Source organism: Lepus europaeus, chromosome 10 (genome assembly GCF_033115175.1).
Source record: "Lepus europaeus isolate LE1 chromosome 10, mLepTim1.pri, whole genome shotgun sequence".
Classification (NCBI taxonomy): Eukaryota; Metazoa; Chordata; class Mammalia; order Lagomorpha; family Leporidae; genus Lepus; species Lepus europaeus.
Genome location: NC_084836.1, coordinates 8903110 through 8926906, shown reverse-complemented (window position 1 = coordinate 8926906; position 23797 = coordinate 8903110). Strand labels below are relative to the sequence as shown.

Sequence of the window (23797 nt, the reverse complement as noted above, 5' to 3'; positions counted from 1 at the left end):
CACCAGGGGACCACACGAGACCATCACCATGGGACCACAGGAGACCATCGCCAGGGGACCACATGAGACCATCACCCGGGAACTGATCCAGGGGACCACACGAGACCATCACCAGGGGACCACAGGAGACCATCACCATGGGACCACAGGAGACCATCGCCAGGGGACCACATGAGACCATCGCCCGGGAACTGACCCAGGGGACCACAGGAGACCATCGCCAGGGGACCACAGGAGACCATCGCCTGGGGATTGAGCCAGGGGACCACACGAGACCATCGTCAGGGGACCACATGAGACCATCGCCACGGGACCACAGGAGACCATTGCCACGGGACCATAGGAGACCATCGCCAGGGGACCACAGGAGACCATCGCCACGGGACCATAGGAGACCATCGCCATGGGACCGAGCCAGGGGGCACCTTGCTCTCCACAGGCCACTCTTCATGTTGGGGATATCGTTTTCCCTGGCGGGAGTCGACGTCTGGGGCATGGTTGCAGGCCCTCAGCTGGGGGCCCTGACGAGTTCTAGCCCAGCCTTTGTGTGGAGCCCAGTGCAGTCTCAGAAAGGGTGGAGGCCCAGGACCGAACTCTCCTGGGTCCCTCCTGCCCAGCCACGAGCTCTCCACCTCCACAAAGCCTGCCCATCATCCTTGGCACGTAGGAGAGCTGCCCTTACCCTTCCTCCGCTTCTTGGCCTAGTCACTGGAGGAGGTGATGGAGCCTCCACTTTGTCTACACAGTGCAGCAGCAGGGTGGGGAGAGGCTTAGCGTGTCCTTGCCCTAGAGGGCTTCCAGGGCACTCCACAGGGGCAGGCCCCTCTCCGTCCCCACCAGGAACAGCTAACCACCCGGGGAACACACCCTCTGCCCGGTCCTGGGCTGACCCCCCTGGAGCTGCATCTCGGAAACAGGATTTGCTCCTTCAGTCTCTGCTCCGACTCAGAGGGGCTCACAGCTGTAGGTTTAAATGTAAGGCAGAAAGGAGGCTGCCCGGCCCGAGTGGGTGGGGAGAACTGCTCCCCCCCCAACCCCCCCCCCCACCGTTACCAAAGAGCAGGACTGGGGCCCTCTGCCCCCGGGGAGGAGCTGACAGTTGCGCAGTGGCGGCAGTGGGGATGGGGGTGCTTACTTGGGTTTCTTGACGTCTGTCATCTTGGTGTGCTCCCCAAACTCCCGCTTCAGGAACTCCTCCAGGGGCCCCGACTCGTAGGGCCGCGAGCCCCGGAACACCTCATCCTTCATGCGGAAGTACACGCCACGCATGTAGGCCATGGACTTACCTAGGAACAAGGGTGGGAGGTGAGAGACGCCAGGGCCACACGCGCCTGCCAAGGGGTGAGACCACTGATGGGGCCGGCAATGCTGGGGAGGCAGGAGGGGGGACATTCGCCAAGGAACGCGTCAGCCTAAGCTTCCAGCCCTTCCTCTGTGACTTCACACAGGGGCAGGTGTCCACCCCAACGGGCCCACGGCTCTGCCCCTCGTTCCGTACTATTTTCCTTAAAGAAGGGCCCCCTTCTGCCCATGGGAGAAACTCAACCAGCAACTCCTCAAGCCCCTTCCATAGCTCCCAGAAGTCTGAGGAGCCCAGATCGGGAGAAGGGCCCCCAGAGGGAAGCAGGCCCTCTGGAGAAGAGACCAGGGCCTGCGCCCCCTCTGGCCACACGACCTTCCTGGAGGTTCTGGGCTTCTGAGACGCCTCTTCCCTCCCGGAGGGTAGAGGTGGAGACCAGAGAGGGACGTGGGCCTCTGAGGCTGGGGGAGAGCCGTGCTGGCTCTGCCCAGCTCACAGGTGCTTGTCTCCCCATCTGCTCACCCCACAGGGCCGTGGTGGCAATCATTGAAACAAAACGAAATCCTCGTCAGTACACACGGGCGTGAGCACTGCCTGAGCCCCATGGGGCACTGCTCTGTGCAGCCTCAGGGCTGGCTGCACTTGGCTGCCTGCCGTGGCCTTCTCACGTGGCCCAGTCAATGTCCAGAAGCCTGCACCCACCACGTGAGGCGAGTGTGGGCCTGACTCGGCCCTGGTGCCCAGCACAGGCACCTCCAGGGCTTCAGATCACAGGATGCGAACTCGCAGGGTGTTCAGAGAGAATGGAACCTGACCAGTTGGTGTTGAGGACAACACTGGGCACCCCTGTCTCCCCAGTCAGCATCACACAGACCAAAAAGCTCCCTGGAGGAGACACCACTGGAGTCACGGCGTTGGCCTAGCCAGAAGCCAGAAGCCACAGTGAAGGGAGGCCATGGCAGTGGCCTGGGACATACTGTGTCTGGGGGAGTGCACTCTGGCCTGAGCAATCACAAGGAGGAGCCATGAGACTTTTGCCACCACTCCCCACCCAGGGCCTTAGTTTCCTGTGGGTCAGTGGTGTGTTCAGACCAGGGGTGGTTTTCTTTGTCTGGAGACAGGAGCTGCGCACTGTGGGAACGAGTGGCATAGGCAACCAATCTAGAGATTCTTCCTACACTGGAAGTGAGCACCAGCTCTGCCCTGGTAGCCAGGCCAACAGACAAGGCCAACTGCAGCCCCTACAAAGGGCTTCCAGGCCACCCCTGCCCCACAGCCCTCTCTTCCCCAAAGCTCAGATAAAGGACTCAGCCCCCCTGAGGGCCGGTCTCATGCCCTCCCCACCTGGCCTCCCCGGCAGTGGGCTCACTGTGTAGGATGGCCAGGGCCAGGATGCCACCAGTGCTGGTCCCGGCCACCCAGTCGAAGAGGTCCTTGGTGGCCACGCCTGAGGCCTTCTCGATGGCGATGAGCAGCTGGATGATGACGAGGCCCTTCACGCCCCCGCCGTCCAGGCAGAGCAGGTGGTCATGGCTGCAGTGGGCACGGCATGGAGGCGGGGGTCCTGTCACCACCTGGCATGGATGCCTCACGCTTTCTCGGCATGCGTGGTGGTTGCAGGAGCAGACAAGACCTGCCCTCGTGGCAGTGGGGGAGGCAGGGAGGTGTGGTGTTTGGCGAGGAGAAGGGCTCCAGTATGAGAGCAGGGCAGCAGGGGCGGGGACGCCTCACAGAGCAGGTGCCATCCCCCCAGACACTGCCTGGAGGGGGGATTTGCTAAGGGCCGACGACCAGGCCTGACACAAAGCAGGCACCTGATAAAAAGTCTATTTGGATTAATCAGGCTAGGAAGGAAGAGCTGGGGTGGTGTGTGTGTGGGGGGGGGGGTCAGGGCCCTCTGTTCAGCCTGGGAGATGCAGGGTGGGAGGGGTAGGAGGAAGGACGTGGACATGCCAGGGCCTCACCTCACTGTCCCGAACCCTTCTGAGGTGACACCTCCTGCTACCCCCATGCATATTTTTGGATAAGGAAGAGGCAACAGTCACACAGCTGACTTGAGACCACCATAACCCCAGGGGCCTCCCGACTCTCACTCAGCCCGCCCTGGTCCTGCTACACACTCTGCATCTCCTCCTCTGGCCAGGAAATGCCAGTCCTCCCTCGGGCACAGCTGCCCGTGTGTGCACGTGTGTGTGCACAAGCAGGTGTGTGTTAGGTGCACACGAAGAGGGAAGGATGCTGCTGGGACAGGTGTATCTCCAGGGCACACCACAGGGATGCTGGCACCTACAGGCAAGAGGCATCAAGGCCAGGGCACATGGCTGCCTGGGAGGAGGGGCTGCCATCCGATTCCAAAAGTAGAGCTTCCCCTGCAGGTCAAGCAGCAAGGCCATGGGGTTGGAGACCAGGGCAGGGGCCGTGGCCCTGACATTCAGTCCCTGCAGCCTGAACAGCCGTGGGCCTCCTAGGGACTCAGTTCTGTGTCTGCATGGCACAAGTGCTAATCTCCTCCCGCCCCGTGCAGAGCAGGGCGCAGGAACACGAGGAAGTAATAAAAACAAATAAACAACCTGTGCTCAGAGGGACGGAGTAGAGCACACAGCTGGTTGGAAACACATTTGTTCCGGTAACTTCTGTGGCAGCTGTCACCGATTCTGGACACCAGGTTCTGTGCCTCAAGGGCAGGGCTTGGGCCTCTTCTTGTTGTGGCCTCTGGAAGGGCCTGGGTACACAGCAGGTGCTTGGGAAAGCACTTGCCCACTACTCTGGGCAGGGAGCTGGGTAAGGGATCAGGCAGGGTAGGAGGAAGACTGCTGAGCTCTCTCTGCAGGAAGGATCTGGGCGACACCCGCCTCCCCAGACCAGGCTGATGTCCAGGAGGGAAGCCAGAGGGCCATCCTGGGCCCGCCTCCTCCCAGCTGCATGGCCTGCACCGTCTGTCATGGATGAACCAGCCGAGAGTGCTAGACTCAGTCTGCTGTGAACTGCGGGACCGGGAGAATCCTCACGGGCCATGGTGGGGATATTGACAAAAGCCCCAAGAGCACTGGGGGCACCAGCAAAGGCTGTGCCCATGGGCCCCTGGCTCTCGCCCCACTTACGTCCGCTTCTCGTCCCTCAGAGAGCTCAGGATGAATGCCGGCTTCCGGGCCCGGGAGATGTGCACGACATCCTGCAGTTCTGCAAGGCACAGGGCAGGTGTGGGGCCAGGCTCACACCCTGCAGTACCCCGACCTGGGACTACGCCCCACACGTGCTGTGCTGTACTCTCCCCCAGGGCTGAGCTCCCACCCCCACCCCCAATCCCATCATCTGCAAGGCACAGGGCAGGTGTGGGACCAGGTTCACACCCTCCGGTACCCCGACCTGGGGCTACGCCCCACACGTGCTGTGCTGTACTCTCCCCCAGGGCTGAGCTCCCACCCCCACCCCTAATCCCATCACCTGCGTTGGCCAAGGCCCCAGGCCTGCCGGGAGTGGGAAAGGCCTGCCAGGGCGGCATGGAGCCTGCTGCTCTGGGAAGGGCTCTTCACCCACCCAGCCAATTTCCAGATCCTGCTCCAAGTCCTCCTCCTGGCACCCTGATACGGGGCACCCCTGCTGTGTCCTGAGGCCTGCCGGTCACAGAGCTGCTTTGTGAGCCAGAGCCCAGGCTGCTGACATCCACCCTTGGGCCTAAGAATTGTCATCCCCAGTCACAGACTCGGAGACACCGTGACTTCCCAAAGTCACTTGGACCAAAGCGCTGAGTCTACGTGTCCTTTGCGAGTCGCCTCCCTGGACGACGGGAGGTTAGCAACCGATCTTCAGATGGCCCTGTCTTGATCCCACAGGTTGGGAAGCACCCTCAGCGGCCTCAGGTGCACCCACCCACCCCACCCACGTCTTCCCTGGTGCCCTAGGCCCACCCCACACCCACCCTCCTGGCAGGCAGCAGAGCAGCCAGGGGCCCCGCCCACCAGTGCCTCCCGGCACTGCGCAGGAAGGCTGGAAGCAGCAGGGCAGCAGGGCAGCAGGCGGTACGTCCCCCTCACCAGGGCGAGCAGCACAGGGGGCAAGGGAAGCATGGGCGCGGCCAGCGGCCAGGCAGAGGGGGCAGTGTGTGGTGTGCGACTGAGGAGGAGGAAGAGGGAACGAGACTACAGCTAACATGGGCGCGGCTGGGCTCTGCCGCCTCGCGAGGCCCAGGCTTTACCCACGTGCCGCAGCGCCCCAGGCCCGCCATCCAGCCTGGCTCGGGTGACCGCCTGCCTGTAAAACGGAGAGACAGAGATGGGGCGGGGCCAGCAGGCGTAACTGTGGCTGCTGCTCTGCCTCCGGCGGCGGGGCTGGCGTCTGCCTCCTGCTCAAAGCAAAGCCTCTCTTGCCAACGATTAGTTCCCAGCTGCCCTCTGTTCAGGGGGTCCTACGCCCAGACAATCAGGCGAGAACCCACAGCAGGGCCCCACATCCTCTGGGGCTGTCTCCATGGACACCAGGGATGCGTGTGGCAGAGGCCAGGTGCTTGCTTAGCTGGAGGTCACTAGAGAGGCCAGCAGGGGGCACACGGGCCTCAGGCTCAACAGATCCAAACCGTGGAGGGAGCTGAAGCCAGAGGCCAGAGACTTGGGGCCCCTAACAGCACTCCTCACTGCCCACCCTGAGCTGCTGGGGGACAAGGAGAGGCGATTAGAGCGCCTGCCTCATGGGTGCCGTGGGAAACGCCTGACCTAAGACCCGGGTCCAGGACATCCTCTCGGGCAAAGAACCGTGCAGCCTCAGCCAGGGCCCCGGGCCTCGGCGTCACCAGCTGCCCACAGAGGCTACTATTCTGCCTTTTCCTCTCAGGCTCCCTTCAACCACGTCCACCCCAGGACCCTGCTTCTCTCCAATCAGGACTGCCTCTGATCCAAGGCCCTGGGCACCTGCTGGGGGGAGGGCACGTGGGGCGAGTAGCCTACCTAGGTTGTTTAAGCTGATCGGCGGGGGCTGAGCTCTCTCCAGGGAGAAGAAGGGGTGATGTGATGTCGCGGAGCCCTGCTCCGCGGGGACCCCTTGGAGGAGCGGGAAGCGGTGGTCGGCCCCCACAGTTCTCAGCAGAGTCAAGAGCGCCTTCCTGGTGACAACTTGTCATGGTTGGGGGAAGGGAGATTGCACAGATAGAAATGGTGTCAACATGCAAGTGAGAGGCCCCCCCTTTCCACACACGGTTCCCTGCCCATCTTCCAGGAACCTGGGTGTGAGGGGAGCCACCCTGGCAGGGCTGCCTCTGCTCCGTTCCACCCGGAGCGGCCTCCCAGGCCCAGGGAAGGTGCTGGGAGCTGACCATGGGAGTGGCAGGAGGGGGTGAGTCACTTGCCCAATTATTTTCGGAATCCTGTCTTTCCTTCTATTCCAGCCTAAAGCAAGGGCTTCCCACCTCCACAGTCAGCAGCTCTCACAAATGCTGTGTGGACAGTTCCTTTCAGAGGTCAAAAGGGATGAGCCAGCCAGCCAGGGTGCTCACCCCCAGTTAACAGCTGTGAGGACTGACAAGGGTGCCACAGGAGGCAGTGTGGACACACACACACACACACACACAGGGACGCACACAGGGGCACACACGTGGACACAGGCACACACACTCAATGGTAGTCCCCACGGCTCCCTGAAACCCTGCAGAGGGGCCCAGGCTTCTGCAGCCAGGCTCCCTGGGTGAGCGTGCCATGCATGCACAGTGTCTCGTGTGCACAGGGTGTGCATGGGGCTGGCGCAGCACAGTGCATGCTCTGACCCTGTGGCTGTTCTTGCGAGTGGTTCCATCAGTGCACTCGCCAACAGTAAAGAGGAGGCTGCAGCTGCCTACCCCACCCTACCCCTGCTGGGAGTCGGAATCCCTGAGATGGGGCAGGAAGCATCTTGAAAGACAGTCCTGGCTTGGCAAGCCCTGAGTGGGCCTGCATCTGCTGCGTGGGGCCCTCTCTGAGTGGCCTGGCCTTTGTCAACATCCAGGGAGCATCTGGGGCCATCGGCACAGAAAACCCTGGCACCGATGCCCGGGGCTCCCTTCTTCCAACCCCTACACCTTGACTCTGGTCCCGGAGAGCAGAGCACATACGTTTGCTGATCTTGGAGGCTAGGAAGGCAGGAGTCTCCCCGAAATCATTGGGTGTGTCCACCTCTGCCCCAAACACGATGAGGGCCTTGACCATCTCCACGTTGTCTTTCTGTTGGGGAGGGAGGGGGGACACAACAGCTCAGGGAGATGAAGACAGAAAGGAGCCGGGGCCCTCCCTGGCCCCCACACCCGGGGGATTTGCTCTCCCAAGGTCTGCATGTTGAAGGTGGGGGCCTGATAGATGGGCGTAAAAGTATCCCCAGGGGAGCGTGTAGGCCCCCAGCAAACACTGGAGGCCACTTAGGCCAGCTCCTCCTCACGAGCAGCAATGTGTCTGTGGCCCTGTCCTGAGAGCCTGGGGTACCCTGAAGAGTGAGCTCTGGAAGCTTTAGGGAGGGGCGGGAAGTGAGTGAGGGAGGGCAGGTAACTGCCTTGCTCACCCAGCCCAGGCCACCATGTCTGAAAGGTAACTTGGCGGCACTCTTCAAAAGGAGCTTATGGGGGCAGGCACTGTGGTGCAGCGGGTAAAGCCACCAGTAGTGCCGGCATTCCACATGGGCGCCTGTTCAAGACCCAGCTGTTCCACTTCCCATCCAGTTCTCTGCTATGGCCTGGGAAAGCAGTGGAGGATGGCCCAAGTCCTTGGGCCCCTGCACCCGCGTAGGAGACCTGGAAGAAGCTCCTGGCTCCTGGCTTCGGATCAGCCCAGCTCTGGCCATTGCAGCCATTTGGGAAGTAAACCAGAGGATGGAAGACCTCTCTCTCTCTCTACCTCTCCTCTCTGTGTAACTCTTTCAAGTAAATAAATTAATTTTTTTAAAAAAAGGGAGCTTCCGTCCACAGAGTACTGTGCAGTTAAACCTCCAGGGGTGGCCAGGGGACAGAGCACGGCATGGTCGTCCAGGGCAAACAGATGGGCCACCTGGCAATCTGAGCTGCGGTCTTGTCACCTCCCTCTCCTTGGGGCCTGACTTCTCCACCTGGAGAACAAAGTGATGTGTCCAGAGTGGGGTTCTCCAGTGGTTTCTTGCCACCCCATGGGCACGGGCAAATGTGAACAGGATCATTCGCTGGGCGCCTCTCGGAGGCTACGCTAGTTTCCTATGTACAGCAGTGGTCTGACACGTCCTTTCAATCTAAGTAAGTTTCAAAACATAAGCTGGGGCCAGCGCTGTGGCGTAGTGGGTTAAGCCTCTCTCTGTGTCTCTCCCTATCTCTCTCTGTAACTCAAGCTGTTAGCAGGGAGCTGGATCAAAAGTGGAGCAGCCAGGACACAAACCAACACCCTTATAGGATACCAGCATTGCAGGGATCCTCAGTCAATGCTGATAATAACTGTACACAAGGACCAGAGAGAAGCAAAGGTTTGAGGGCTGATAGAACATTCTAAGGGCCCCATTCAAGGCTAAAATGTCTCAGGTCTTATTGATCGGTTTAGCCTCTCGGGCAATTCTCCTCTGTAGTCATGACCTTTGGTACAAAACAGGACGTCCTGAGTCTGTCCTGGGTCAGGTATTCGGCCTGGTAGTTAAGAGGCTTGATCCCACTAACAGAGTGCCTGGGTTCAGTGTTGGCTCTGTCTCTGGTTCCTGACTCCAGCTTCCTGCCAGTGCAGGAGGTGATGGCTCAAGTACATCAGTGCCTGCCGCCCACATGGGAGGCCCCAATGGAGTCTGGAGCGCATGGCCTCAGCCTGGCCTGGTCCAGGCCATTGCAGGCATTTGGGAGTGAACCAGCGAATGGGAGCTCTGTCTGGCTGACTCCGTGTGTGTCTGTGTCTGCCTCACAAATAAATACATTTTTAAAACGTAACAAATCTGTCTTGACTACTTCCTTTAGGGTCACAGGGTTGTCTCCTGTCCTCTCACTCTGATACTTGCCAACAGATGTGTGTCCACGTGGCACTGCGACAGGGTATGCACATCCCCCGTGTGTCTACATCACAGCAACACACTTCCTTGGGTTTACTGCATCCACACCACAGCTGCCTAAGCACCTGCTGGCCTTCCAGGGCAGGAATCTTGTTCCAGAATAAACCAACACAGTGACCAACACCTGCCCTGGCTCCTCAGCCATGTCAGCAAACTCTGCCTCCTAGGTGCGTCCAGTCCACCCGGCCGTGTGAGAGTGACAGGTGGCTGACCGCCTTCCCCAGTCACTGGTATCTGCTGGAGGCCCTCTCCAGGCTGGGCACCGCACACATGGTGTAGACGCCTTGTGGCACCAAGTGTCCACTGCTGATCCCACAGCACCACGCCCAGTGAGTGCACACACTGCCATTTTCCAGACGAGAACATCAAGGCCGACAGGGAGGACGCGACTTGTCCAAGGCCACGGCTGGCAGCCAGAGCTGTCCCTCTCCCCCTTTACACCACACAGGTGTCAAAAGTAGGGCCAGGCCGGCACTGTGGTGCAGTGGGTTAACGCCCTGGCCTGAAGTGCCAGCATCCTATACGGGAGCTGGTTCGAGTCTTGGCTGCTCCACTTCCCATCCAGCTCTCTGCTATGGCCTGGGAAGCAGTAGAAGATGGCCCAAATCCTTGGGCCCCTGCACCCACATAGGAGACCTGGAAGAAGCTCCTGGCTCCTGGCTTCTGAGCGGATGGAAGACCTCTCTCTCTCTCTCTCTCTGCCTCTTCTCTCTTTATAACTCTTTCAAATAAATAAATAAATCTTAAAAAAAAAAAAAAAAAAGTAGGGCCCAGGAGGAAACAGTACTGGAGCACAGAGGGAGAAGCCATCTTTGCACTGAGGGGATACACGGAAGGCTTCCTGAGGGAGGAGGCAGGGTCTGAACCGAGCCTTGGAAGGCAGGATGATTGTTGGAGGAAAGGAGGGGAGCGACAGGGAGGTGAGTGCGGGCCCCTGCGTCCCTGTCGCCTGGGCAGCCAGCATGGGCCTGGCACGGGGAGGACACGTGGACTGCGGACTCACCGACATGGCCAGGTGCAGCGGCGTGTTGCCATGCTCGCCGCGGGCATCGGCGTTGGCCCCGTAGGTCAGCAGCACCATGACGCACTCAAATCGGTTGCGCATCACTGCCACGTGCAAGGCTGTGTACCCCGAGGAGCTGGTGCTGTTCACGTCACAGCCTCGCTTCAGCAGCATGCGAGCCATCTGTGGGGACAGGTCAGGTCTGAATCAGCACCCAGGGCACTGCCGTACCTGCGGTACCAGGGCATGCCTCTTCCTCCCTAACACGCTTCGGATACTGGGCCCTGGGAGCAGGCTCCTGTTCCAGGTAGAGTGGCCCTAGACCCTGGCTCCCATACCTTCAACACCCCAGGAGCCAGGGTCAAAAGCCAAACATGCACCAACCAACAGGCCCCCAGTCCCCCCTGATGGGCCCTGTCCACACACATCCCGCCCCCTGCAGCTGTCCTGGGCCTGGAAGCCTGGGAGAGCCTGGGATCACGGGGTAGCGTCTGGGCTTTGGAGCCAGAGAGACCTAGGCCATGTGAGCTTGGAGGGGCAACCTTGGCCCTCTGCACCTCAGCTTCCTCTTCTGTGGAAACAGGAACCAAGTCCCTGCCTCGCCCAGCGCGGCACCCCTGAGTGACAAAACACACAGGGTGCTGGACCTGGGCCCAGCTCTGGACACACAGAGATGCCTCCCTCCCTCGGCTCATCGCACTGATGGGCAGCCAGCATCTCTGGGGCACCTTCAGCCAAGTCAGGCTTCCTGGCGATGAGACCAGCGGCCTCCTTCCTCCCAGAGGACACAGCCTGGTTTAGGGAAAGACCTCAGAGTGGACGTCCAGCTGAGCTCATCCTCATCGTCGTCAGCCCCTCAGCCTCACCCCTCACCCCCTCCCCGTCATCCTCATCCCTGCTGCCCCCCCCGCCGCCCCCCTCCCCCCCCCCGTGAGCACTTTCAGTGTGTGAGCTCACCTCAGGCACCGCCTCACTGATTCCACAGCACTGCCGAAGGCTGGCTCTAAGACCCTGGATTCAGGCAGAGGGGCCAGCACCACCCAGCCAGGGAGCAGCGGAGCAATGCCAGGACCTCAGCTCTCCGTGGGCTTATGTGCCTGTGGGCCACTATGAGCCCAGCCCAGAGTCCCTGCAGGAGCCTCCTCCCCAGGCACAGCCCCCTGCCCCACCCCCGAGCCTGCCCACCTCTGCATTCTTGGCCCAGTGCAGGGGGCTGGCTCCATAGCGAGGGTCTTTGCTGTGGATCTGGTTGCTGTCCATGCTGATGATCATCTCGGCACACCTGGGGACAGAGGAGTCGGGCGGAGAGGAGAGGCTGGGATGGACCTGGACCTGGATCAGCTTCCCTATGGATTGAGCAGGCAGGGTCTGACCTGCAAGCAAAGTTGCAACAACACCAACCGGCCTTGGCAACGATTTCTTACATGTTACAGCTCAGGCTGCAAAGGTGAAATAAAGAAACAGGCTACACCACACTAAGAGGCTTCTGTATAGCAAAGGAAACAGCAAAACGCAAAGGCAGCCTCACGGGCTGGACATCGGGTCAGGGCTGACACTCAAGCCCTGCAGCGAGAGCACATACTTGCACAACTCCGTTACAATGGGCAAGAGGACGTGAGCAGACATCCAGAGAGGACACAGAAACAGCCAACAGGGACACGGAAAGGTGCTCGCCCACTAAGCACGGGAGAAGCGCACCCAAGCCACAGTGAGCTCAGAGCTCACTCCCGCTAGGACGGCTGTTCTCAACAGGACACACAGCATCTGAAAAGGGAACCACGTACACTGTCTACGGGAACGTGGGCTCGTGCAGCTACTAGGGAAATCACTATGGTGGCTCCTAAAGAAATTACAAATGGAACTACCATCCCACCCAGCCGCCCCTCCTCTGGGCATGTAGCCAAGCTGACGAAATCCCCACCCCAGAAAGCCGCCTGCACTCTCACGGGCGCCGCAGCACCCATCCCAGCAGCCGGCCTGCAGGAACGACCCAGGTGCCCACCCATGGACAGTGCAAAGAGAACCTGTGGCACACACAAGCACGCACACGCAGACATACCTACATGGCATGTGTACCTGCACACACACCCGTGCGTGCACGATGCGTACATATGTGCACGTACAGAGATGCACGGGCGCACACACACAGAGGGAGCGTCATAAAGTTCAGGAGAAAACTGGATGGAAAGATGACAAGACTCCAGCGGCCTGTCTGAAGCCCATCCAGACAGCCGTGCACACGATGGAGTGCAGTTGACTGCTAGGAGAGGAGACCCGGCCGCTTGCCACGACGTGGACGGCAAAGTGGGGTGAGTCAGGTGCAGAAAGAAGAATCAGGTCCAAAATACAGAGACAGGGAATGAGACAGTGGTCATGACCATCTGAGGAGAGGGGCAGAGGAACCGGAAATGGCCTGAAGACACAAGGCAGCTACGGCGCATGAACAAGACCGAACTCACAGCACGCGGCTACGGTTCAAACCCTGTGTGCACCCAGGAGTTTCCTTCCAAGAGGAGGCACAGCAACAGTAACCACGTGAGGTGTTACCTTGTTTCACCACAGTCATGAGTTATCACAGCCAGTACCCCAGCATCAACATCACCTCCTACCCTCTAGGCATACATAGCACAGTTCATCAATAAAAAAGAAAAACTTTAAAAAAATAAAGTAAGCCAGCCAGCCTGTGCTGGATTCACATAGGCAAAAGGCAAAACAGCCAACGTGCTTATCACAGAACGAACGCACAAGTACAGTGTGGGATACGAGTATGCGCACAGCCGACTACGATTCAGCCTTGAAAGGGAAGGCGATTCTGACGTGTGCTGCGACACGGAGCAGCTGAGGACACCGCGCTCAGTGAGATAAATCAAGCACAAAAGGCAATGGCTGTGTGATCCCTCTTATGTGAGGTACCTATGCCAGCTGAGTTCATAGAAACAGATAGCAGGGCCAGCGCTGTGGCTCAACAGGCTAATCCTCCACCTTGCGGTGCCAGCACACCGGGTTCTAGTCCCGGTTGGGGCGCCGGATTCTGTCCCGGTTGCCCCTCTTCCAGGCCAGCTCTCTGTTATGGCCCGGGAGGGCAGTGGAGGATGGCCCAAGTGCTTGGGCCCTGCACCCGCATGGGAGACCAGGATAAGCGCCTGGCTCCTGCCTTGGGATCAGCACGGTGCGCCGGCCGCGGCAGCCATTGGGGGTGAACCAACGGCAAAGGAAGACCTTTCTCTCTGTCTCTCTCTCTCTCTCACTGTCCACTCTGCCTGAAAAAAAAAGAAAGAAAGAAAGAAACAGACAGCAGACTAGAGGTGACCGGGCTGGGGGAAGCAGAGGTGGGAAATTACCAGTGGTTACAGATTCTGCTTGGGTTGATTAAAAAAAAAAAAAGGTTTTAGAAATAGATGCTGATGACTGCACAACATTGTGAATGGAATTAATGTCACTGATTTGTACACTTAAAATGGTGAAAATATCAAATTTTATGTTATAATATATATTTCACCATAATTTAAAAAGTTGACAAAAGGCCATTGGTTTCTTCACTTTAAATAGGTGAACTGTATGTGAATTACACTGCCAAAATGCCATTTAAATAGATAAAAGTGAGGGGCCAGTGCTGTGGCATAGTGGGTTAAAGCCACTGCCTGCAGCCCCAGCACCCCATACGGGCACTGGTTCGAGCTATGGCTGTTCCATTTCCAATCCAGCTCTCTACTGGTGCATCTGGGAAAGCAGCTGAAGAAGGTCCAAGTCCTTGGGCCCCTGTATCCGTGCAGGAGACCCGGAAGAAGCTCCTGGCTCCTGGCTTTGGACCTGTCCAGCTCCAGCCATTTCAGCCATTTGGGGAGTAAACCAGCAGATGGAAGATCTCTCTCTCTCTCTCTCTCTCAAACTCTTTCTTTTTTAAATATTTTATTTATTTATTTATTTGGAAGAGTTACACAGACAGAGAAGGAAAGACGGGGGGGGGGGGGGTCTTCCATCAGTGGGTTCATTCCCCAATTGGCTGCAACGGCCAGAGCTGCGCCGATCAGAAGCCAGAAGCCAGGAGCTTCTTCCGGGTCTCCTGCATGGGTGCAGGGGCCTAAGAACTCGGGCCATATTCTACTCAAACCAGCACCTGTACGTGATGCCGGCACTGCAGGCAGCAGCTTTATCCGCTATGCCACAGCAATGGCCCCAAGTTCTGCCTTTCAACGAAATACACAACTCTAAAAAACACAAGATGAAAGTGAGCAGTTGGCAGGGACATTCTACCTGGGTTTACCTCCTAGCTCTGACACTGGCTGCCGGCCTGACCCTAAGCAAGCTACTTATTCTTGAGGATAACACACAACTGCTCACTGTGCTCAGCAAAGGCTGAGCCCAGCGACTGGAGCAGCACCGGCTTTCAACAGGTGTGGCTTACCTGCCGCTGCCATGATGCGGGGTGTGGGCCCAAACCCAGAGAGGTACAGGACCTGCAGTCTCATCTCCCTACAGCCCAACCCCAAGGCCAGCCTCAGCACCAGGCATGCAGAGCTGAGCCCTGAACTCAAAGCAGCAAAGGGGCTGCTGGTCTGAGCTGTGCCGGTACCACGTGCTCATAACACTGAACCCATGGGACTCGACAGTGGTGCCGCAGCTTCCACCAGGCAGAGTGAGCTCCCTGCAGGGCCCACCCCGGGGAGGAGATGCTCCCGTGTCCTCTAGGCCCTCTCAGGTGGTCTGATGCCAGACCCACACAGGACAGGAAGGCCTGGGTGGGCAGAGGGTTCATGGCTGAGAGGCTGGAGGGAGAGCTCAGTGGGCAGGGGCCAGGCCACTGCACAGAGAAGCCTGGGGTGGCTGGAACCCAGCAAGAGCAGTGCCGTGTCCTCCATACAGAGACGAATGGACACTTGGTGTCCGTTCAGATCACGACCTGCAACTACTGCTTGGGTCTACTGGGGGTGTCAGTGCTCACACTCTGCCTGTCTGGTCAAGTGTTTTTAAAAAGTTTTGGTTCATTTGGGCTGTGCAAGGGAGAATGGAGGAAAGGAGGGTTTGTCCAAGCTGGGACCAGACCTCAGAGGGAGAGCAGTGACCATGAGGGCCAGCAAGCTGGGTGTGGACCCCAGGGGATGGAAAGCCTGGCAGAGGGCCAGTGGGCCTGCCTCCCCTGCCGTGCGCCAGCACCGTGTAGGCTGTGCTCGCTGCCCATCCTGCATCTGCTCTGACCTGTGTCCCCTGTCCTGGAGCTGCCTGGCTTGGGCTCATCCCCTATCACTCATGTGGCCGGCGCACAGCACAGTGCCCGGTGTGGAGGGACCAATGGGCCCAGCCGTGTGGTCCTTCAGTCAGCCCATCTAGATTCCGGTCCAGCTAGAGAGCACTTCGAGACTTTTCACCTTTCACCCCACTTCCCTCCTTCCTACACTCAGCCCATATGGAGGAGAACATCCCGAGACAGGCTTTCCTTGGTCTCGGGAGAGGGGAAGCAATGAGGACACAGAGCCCTCGGGAGCAGGGCCTGGCACCTGCCCCCAGCAGTGCACCTGCCAGGAAGGAAGGGCCCATGGGGGTACCCAGGCCCTGAGCCACCTGGGGAAGCATTCTGGCTTCAGGCCGGACACAGGAGCCGCTGGGTACCGCAGCTGTGAAGGGGCTGCTCAGCCCAGGCTGCAGGGACCCAGTGGAGAAGCCAGGCCATGGGCCCTTCCCAGCCCTGGACTCACGCAGCCTCTCAAACTGGAGCACTGCTGGGAGAGCTGGAAAGGGGACCTCACGGAGGGCAAGACTGAGGGCTTCCTCCGTGTGATGGCGGGAAGGGGGTGCGCCTGGTCAGAAATCACGGTGCGCCACAGAGCAGGTGGAAACGTTCTGCTGCTTGCACGGCACGCTGTGGACGGACACTCGCGCTCATGACGCGATCAACAAACGCGTCCTCACACCAGGCCAGCCCCTGGGCCAGTATCTGCCCTGCAGCCAGTGAGGCTGAGGACCCAGGACGCCCCCTCCGAGGCTGGGGCGCTGCTCCCCGAGGGCTGAGGACGGGCCTGCAGGAGGTGGTGCTTACCCCTTCTGGGAGTGCTTCATGGCCGTGTGGATGGGGTAGCCGCCGGGCCCCAGGATGTTACAGCGGGCGTTGCACAGCAGCAGCACGCGGACCATCTCCTGCTTGCCCATCTGGCAGGCCAGGTGCAGCGGGGTCAGCCCCTGGTTGTTCACCTGGTTCAGACCCGTCGACGCGTTCTTTCCTAGGAGCTGACAGCAGGACACCAGGGGTGGGCAGAGCCCAGCACAGAGAAGCCCCCTGCGTGTTCTCCTTCCTGACACCCGGGGGTGGGGAGGCCACCTCTCTCTCAGGACCAAAAGGAAGGAGGTTTGATACCATAGGAGCTCATGAAACTTTTAAAGAGGAGCAAGAGGGTAACAAGTCGGTGTGGACTGGCTGGTGGGGCGTGTTGCTCAGCATGGCCACGGCTCATGTGAAAAATTTCTGAATCAAGAAACTTAGGGGGCTGATGGTGTGGCATAACGGGTAAAGCTGCCGCCTGCAGGGCCAGCATCCCATATGGGAGACCCAGAAGAAGCTCCTGGCTCCTGGCTTTGGATCGGCACAGCTCTGGCTGTTGTGGCCAACTGGGGAGTGAGTGAACCAATGGATGGAAGACCTCTCTCTCTCTGCCTCTCCTCTCTCTGTGTGTAACTCTGACTTGCAAATAAATAAATAAATCTTCAGAAAAAAAAGAAAGAAACTTAGAAGGTGGTGGTAACCAGGGACGGGCACTGGGGGTCCAGGTGGGAGCAAGCTTTGTCCTGCTTCAATTCTGGTTGTTTTTTTTTGTTTGTTTGTTTTTTTAGATTTTTTTTTGACAGGCAGAGTGGACAATGAGAGAGACAGACAGAGAGAAAGTTCTTCCTTTTCTGTTGGTTCAAAACCCAATGGCCACTGCGGCCGGCGCATTGCGCTGATCCGAAGCCAGGTGCTTCTGGTCTCCCATGCAGGTGCAGAGCCCAATAACCTGGGCCATCCTCCACTGCACTCCCGGGCCACAACAGAGAGCTGGACTGGAAGAGGAGCAACTGGGACAGAATCCGGCACCCTGACCGGGACTAGAACCCGAGGTGCCAGTGCCGCAGGCAGAGGATGAACCTAGTGAGCCATGGCGCCGGCCGAATTCTGGTTTTCTATGTGCAGGTATCATGTTCTCAATGAAGTACTCCAAAGAGAGCTGGAGGGTTTCACCTTCTCTCTCTGAGGTTAATCACAACCACTGTACATCTGTGTGACAGTAAGGTCACCTCATGGCAGTCCCACTTGGTTTGTGGGCAGGCAGGGGACATAGCAGTGAGGTTAAGGGGCTGGCATGGAGGCTGGAGGCCAGGGCCAATCCCATCCTCACAGTTTGTGGCCTTTTATTTAGACAGAGTTTCCATCTGTTGGTTCACTTCCTAAATGCCTGCAACAACCAGGAATGGACCAGGCTGAAGCTGAGAACTCACCCATGTGGTCACTTAAGCCTGCCACGGCCTGCGTGAGCAGGAAGCTGCAGTCGGGAGCCAGAGCTGGGGCCCAAACCCAGGCACTCTGATATGGGATGTGGGTATTTTAAGCAACAGCTTAACTTCTAGGCCAAAAGCCCACCCCAGCATAGACACAGTTATTTTATTTTATTTTTTTTAAAGATTTATTTATTGCCGGCGCCGTGGCTCAATAGGCTAATCCTCTGCCTTGTGGCGCCAGCACACCAGGTTCTAGTCCCGGTCGGGGCGCCGGATTCTATCCCGGTTGCCCCTCTTCCTGTCCAGCTCTCTGCTGTGGCCCGGGAGTGCAGTGGAGGATGGCCCAGGTCCTTGGGCCCTGCACCCCATGGGAGGCCAGGATAAGCACCTGGCTCCTGCCATCGGATCAGTGCAGTGCACCGGCTGCAGCGCGCCGGCCGCGGTGGCCATTGGAGGGTGAACCAACGGCTAAAGGAAGACCTTTCTCTCTGTCTCTCTCTCTCTCACTGTCCACTCTACCTGTCAAAAATTAAAAGAAAAAAAAAGATTTATTTATTTGAAAGAGTTACACAGAGAGAGGAGAGGCAGAGAGAGAGAGGTCTTCCATCTGATGGTTCACTCCCCAGTTGGCCGCAATGAGTGGAACTGCGCCGATCCAAAGCCAGAAGCCAGGAGCTTCCTCCAGGTCCCCCATGTGGGTGCAGGGGCCCAAGGACTTGGGCCATCTTCCACTGCTTTCCCAGGCCACAGCAGAGAGCTGGATCGAAAGTGGAGCAGCCGGGTCTTGAACCAGCGCCCATGTGGGATGCCGGCACTGCAGGTGGTGGCTTTACCCATTACGCCAAAGCGCCGGTCCCCGGCTGCTCTACTTCTAATCTTCTCCCTGCTAATGTGCCTGGGAAAGCAGTGGAATAAGGCCTGAGTGCTTAGGTCCCTGGAACCCATTTGGGAGACCTGGAAGAATTTCCGGACTTCTGGCTTCTGCCTGGCACATCCCTGGTCATTGCGACCATTTGGGGAGTGAACCAGCAGACAGAAGACCTCTTTCTCTCTACCTATCTCTCTGTCTCTCTCTATAACTTTGCTCTTAAAATAAATAAAAACAAAAAAAATTTTTTTTTGACAGGCAGAGTGGATAGTGAGAGAGAGAGACAGAGAGAAAGGTCTTCCTTTTTGCCGTTGGTTCACCCTCCAATGGCCGCTGCGTCCGGCGCATCTCGCTGATCTGAAGCCAGGAGCCAGGTGCTTCTCCTGGTCTCCCATGTGGGTGCAGGGCCCAAGGACTTGGGCCATCCTCCACTGCCTTCCCGGGCCATAGCAGAGAGCTGGCCTGGAAGAGGGGCAACCGGGACAGAATCCGGCGCCCCAACCGGGACTAGAACTCGGTGTGCTGGCGCCGCAAGGCAGAGGATTAGCCTGTTAAGCCATGGCGCTGGCCAAAACAAATATTTTTTTAAAAACCTGCCCAATTTAGACCATAAAATACAATCCAATGGTCTGCCTTTCCCTTCTGAGCAAATATATAAAGTAGCATTTTCATGTCATCATTCAATCTACTTGCCCACAATTTATTTCTAAATTTTCTTCCCAGGTAATCAGAAAAGTGAATAGAAGGGCTGGCGCTGTGGTATAACAGGTAAAGCCACCCCCTGCAGTGCCGGCATCCCATATGGGCACCAGTTCAAGTCCCAGCCACTCCACTTCCAATCCAGCTCTCTGCTATGGCCTGGGAAAGCAGTAGAAGATGGCCCAAATCCTTGGACCCCTGCACCTGCGTGGGAGACCGGGAAGAAGCTCCTGGCTCCAGATCGGCCCAGCCCTGGCTGTTGTGGTCATTTGGGGAGTGAAGCAGCAGACGGAAGACCTCTCTCTTTTTCTCTCTCTGCCTTTGCCTGCCTCTCTGTAACTCTGCCTTTCAAATAAATAAATAAATCTTAAAAAAAAAAAAAAAAACCACTATGATCACTTAAAAGAAAATGTGAATAGAAGTGCCTCGGGACAAACGCGGCAGGCACCAGAGGGAGCTGCTGTTTTTGTTTGAGTCCCTGTAAAGGTGACGGGTTCCACGGGACCGTGAGATCCTCTAGGAAGGGGATGAACCCATCTCCCCCAGCACAGGGGTCCGGCTGCTCAGGAAAAGCTGAACTAAACTGCATGGAGCTGGGCCTAGAATTTAGCTCGCTGGAGGGATGCGCAACCTCCACAGAGGAGCTCAGGCCCCGAGGACAAGAGAGCGTGGTGAGGCCTGGAGTGACCCCGAGCTCAGGCCCGAGAGAACGAGGGGCGCGGGGGGTGTGGTGGGTGCTGGCCGCCCTGCTCCTCCCGCGGCTCACCTGCAGCACCTGGGAGTTGTCACCCTGCACGGCGTAGTGGAAGGCGGTTTCCCCCTTGTTGTCGGTGACGTCCATCTGGGCGTGGCAGTACTGCACCAGCTCCAGAAGAATCTCCCCGTCTCCCTTGCGGCAGGCCAGGTGCAGGGGAGTGCAGCCCTCCTCATTCTCCGTGCTGTTGGCACAGCTGCAGGAGGGGACCGGGGAGGAGAGAGGGCACAGAGGGCTGGGTGCTGGGGACCCCGAGTGCGGAAGCAGGGAAGCGGGCTCGGGAATGTGGACGTTTCCGCTTGTGTGAGTTCACTGCTCCAGCCAGCGGTTCGAGGGCAGGGCTGTCACGGTCTATCTTCATCTGATAGGATTTGCTTTAGTTCACCTGGCCCAACTGCAGGGGGTGCCCCGGGACCACAGCAGCACAAGGGGGGCAGCGGGGTGGCATGGAAAAGGACTCCACGCGGCAGGAGTCTCCCTGAGCTCAGGCAATTCCCTTGGCCTCCTGGGCCTCAGTTTCCTTAGCTACTGCACCTGCCACGCCTGCCCTAGGAGAGGGACACAGCTCTTGTGAGATGGGATGCGTGCCTGTGGACTGTGAGAGCACAGGGCCTGCGAGCAGGACTGAGAGTCCGCAGTGGGAAACCAGAGGGGCAGGGGCTGCTCCCGGGCAGGGGAGGGGCAGTGGCTGCTCCCGGGCAGGGGGGCTGCTGGCATCCTGAGCAGGGATGGCATCGTGTCCTCGGCGGGGGCGTCTGCTGACGCATCTGTTGGCTGAACGGACGGACGCAAGTGGGCATTCCAGCTTCCAGGAGGGCAGCCAGGCGTTTGGAGGGAGACACACAGCCTCCGAGCCCCTCTCCAGCCCTCTGCAGCTGAGAGACCCCCGCGTGGGGCCCACGACCTCTCTCTGGGGTAAGGACACATCAGCGCCCCAGAGTCTGGCACGGTGAACACTCCGGAATGTGCCATTTCTCCTTCCTCAAGCTCCTCTGCCCTGATGCAGGAGCAACGCTGCTCCTTCTTCTGTCAAGACTGCCGAAGGGCGCTCAGGGAGACCTCAGAGATTTCCCAAGCCACCCCCCACGGCCCTGCCCCGCTCACCTGATGATGCGACTGTGGTGGAAGCATTCGCGGATCCCCAGCTCCACGGCCAGGTGCGCCACCGACCAGCTGGGGTGGCTGCGGGTGAGGTCGGACAGGTGCTGCAGGACCTCGACGTGCAGGACCTGGGCGGAGCTCTCGTAGAAGGGCGGCAGCTGGGAGGCATACTGCTGGAAGTTCACCAGGGCGTCGGCCTCCAGCTCCAGCTGGAAGAGCCTGCGCAGCCAGGATGGGGGAAGAGAACACAGGGGGGAGTGGGGCGGGGCCCTCAGCCCACATCCCTGCTGGGCGCCCCAAACCACCTGTCCGGGCTGCAGCCTGACCTGTGCCAGCTGGACTCCCCTCCCCTAGCAAACACACACACACAGACACACACACCCCAAAAGGGAGTGTAGTTGGGCTTCTTTATTTAAAAAAAAATATATATATATATATACATATACATATATATATACATATACATATATATATTCATTTAAATTGCAGAGTGACAGAGAGGGAGAGACAGAGTTAGAGAGAGAGATCTTCCATTTATTGGTTCACTCCCCAAATGGCCACAATAGCCAGGGCTGGATCAGGATGAAGCCAGGAGCCTGGAGCTCCATCTGGGTCTCCCACATGGGTGGCAGGGGCCCAGATTCTTGGATCACCTTCTGTTGTCTTCCAAGCTATGTTAGCAGGGAGCTGGATCTGAAGCAGAGTGGCTTGGACTTAAACCAGGCTCCAACAGGGGATGCTGTTGTCACGAGTGGCAGCTTAACCCACTGCACAGCCCCTGGACTTTTTTTTTCTTTTAAAGATTTATTTTATTTATTTGAAAGGCAGAGCTACAGAGAAGCAGAGGCAGAGAGAGAGAGAGGTCTTCCATCTGCTGGTTCACTCTGCAGATGGCCACAACGGCTAGAGCTGGCCTGATCCAGAGCCAGGAACCCCCTCGGGGTCTCCCACGCAGGTGCAAGGGCCCAAGGACCCAGGTCACCCTTCACTGCCCTCCCAGGCCACAGCAGAGAGCTGGATCAGAGGTGAAGAAGCTGGGACCCGAACTGGCATCCACATGGGATGCCGGCACAGCAGGTGGCCCCACCCGCCACACCACAGCACCGGCCCCTGGACTTCTTTTTATTTGAAAAGATTTCCTTCCCTTCCCTCCTTGCTTTCAGTACATCATGTAATGCTTTTAAATTTTCTTTGACCAAAGGCTCGTCATGTCCGCTTTCTAACTTGATTTTCACACCCAAGGGCCCTCCTTGCACCCAGCAGAAACTAAGTAAGAGGGGCCAGTGCTGTGGTGCAGCAGCAGGGTAAGGCGACGTCTGTGATGTCCATATCCTGTATTGCCCACCTGGGAGACCTGGCTCAGAGCCCCTGGCTCCTGGCATCAGCCTGGCCCAGCCCCAGCCGTTGTGGCTATTAGGGTAGTGGACCAGTATAAGATCTTGCTATATCTCCTTTGCACTATGTCATTCTACCTTTCAAATAAATAAAATAAATCTTAAAAAGGAAAAAGAAACTAAGTTTTGTGTAGCATAAATGTCCAGCAAGAGGATACATATAAATGTGGCACAGCTACGCGATGGAACATTTTGCAGCCACTGAAATGAACTATTAAAAGAACAGGGGATGTTCATTTTGTAATGTTAAATTTAGGGATAGGCATTTGGCTCAGCAGTTAAGTCACCACTCAGGACACCCACATGCTATATCAGAGTGCTTCCGATCCACTTCCTGCCGATGCACACCCCGGGAGGCCCCAGCTGACGGCTCAAGCCCTTGGGTCCCTGTCACTCACACAGAACTCCAGACTGAATTCCTCTGCCTTGCAGATAAGATGAAAGTGAAAATATAAAAATAAATAAAGCAAGCGCCTTTCTAATTACAAGAAGCAGGATACAAATTGCATACAATGTGATCTCAATTGTAAAAGAAAAGGACTAGAAGGGACACGTCCAGTTGTGTATGGTAGCATAATAAATAAAGTTCTTTTTTATCCATTTCTATAGCTTCTGCATTTTCTATATTGAACATATATATATATTTTGACAGAGAGACAGAAAGGTCTTCCTTTTTCTGTTGGTTCACCCCCTAAGTGGCCGCTCCGGCCGGCACATTGCGGCTGGCACTGCACCGATCCGAAGCCAGGAGCCAGGTGCTTCCTCCTGGTCTCCCATGTGGGTGCAGGGCCCAAGAACCTGGGCCATCTTCCACTGCACTCCTGGGCCACAGCAGAGAGCTGGACTGGAAGAGGAGCAGCCGGGACAGAACCGGCGCCCCAACCGTGACTAGAACCTGGGGGTGCCGGCGCCGCAGGCGGATGATTAGCCTAGTGAGCCGCGGCGCCGGCCAAGACTTTTTCTGTTCATAAAATTAATATAATAATAATTAATATTAATACATTAATATATAACATAAAATTAATATATGCCCCTCTTCCAGTCCAGCTCTCTGCTGTGGCCCAGGAGTGCAGTGGAGGATGGCCCAGGTCCTTGGGCCCTGCACCCGCATGGGAGACCAGGAGGAGCACCTGGCTCCTGCCTTCGGATCAGCACAGTGCGCCGGCTGCAGCAGCCATTGGAGGGTGAACCAACGGTAAAGGAAGAC

The 23797-nt window shown here is 57.9% G+C and overlaps 1 protein-coding gene across 3 annotated transcripts in view; it reads right to left on the bottom strand.

Moving 5' to 3' along the window:
• PLA2G6 (phospholipase A2 group VI) overlaps positions 1-23797 on the bottom strand; it is a 54262-nt gene that overhangs the window by 15296 nt on the left and 15169 nt on the right. The window contains exons 3-12 of one of the 3 annotated variants that reach the window (XM_062202852.1): positions 21200-21415; positions 20108-20291; positions 16345-16532; positions 11496-11592; positions 10311-10493; positions 7377-7485; positions 6241-6405; positions 4402-4480; positions 2670-2833; positions 1136-1286 (exon numbers count right to left, since the gene is read on the bottom strand). In XM_062202852.1, coding sequence (XP_062058836.1) covers positions 1136-1286; positions 2670-2833; positions 4402-4480; positions 6241-6405; positions 7377-7485; positions 10311-10493; positions 11496-11592; positions 16345-16532; positions 20108-20291; positions 21200-21415 — 1536 coding nt within the window. The remainder of the gene's footprint in view (positions 1-1135; positions 1287-2669; positions 2834-4401; positions 4481-6240; positions 6406-7376; positions 7486-10310; positions 10494-11495; positions 11593-16344; positions 16533-20107; positions 20292-21199; positions 21416-23797) is intronic. The other 2 variants (XM_062202853.1, XM_062202854.1) reach the window with 2 other exon arrangements.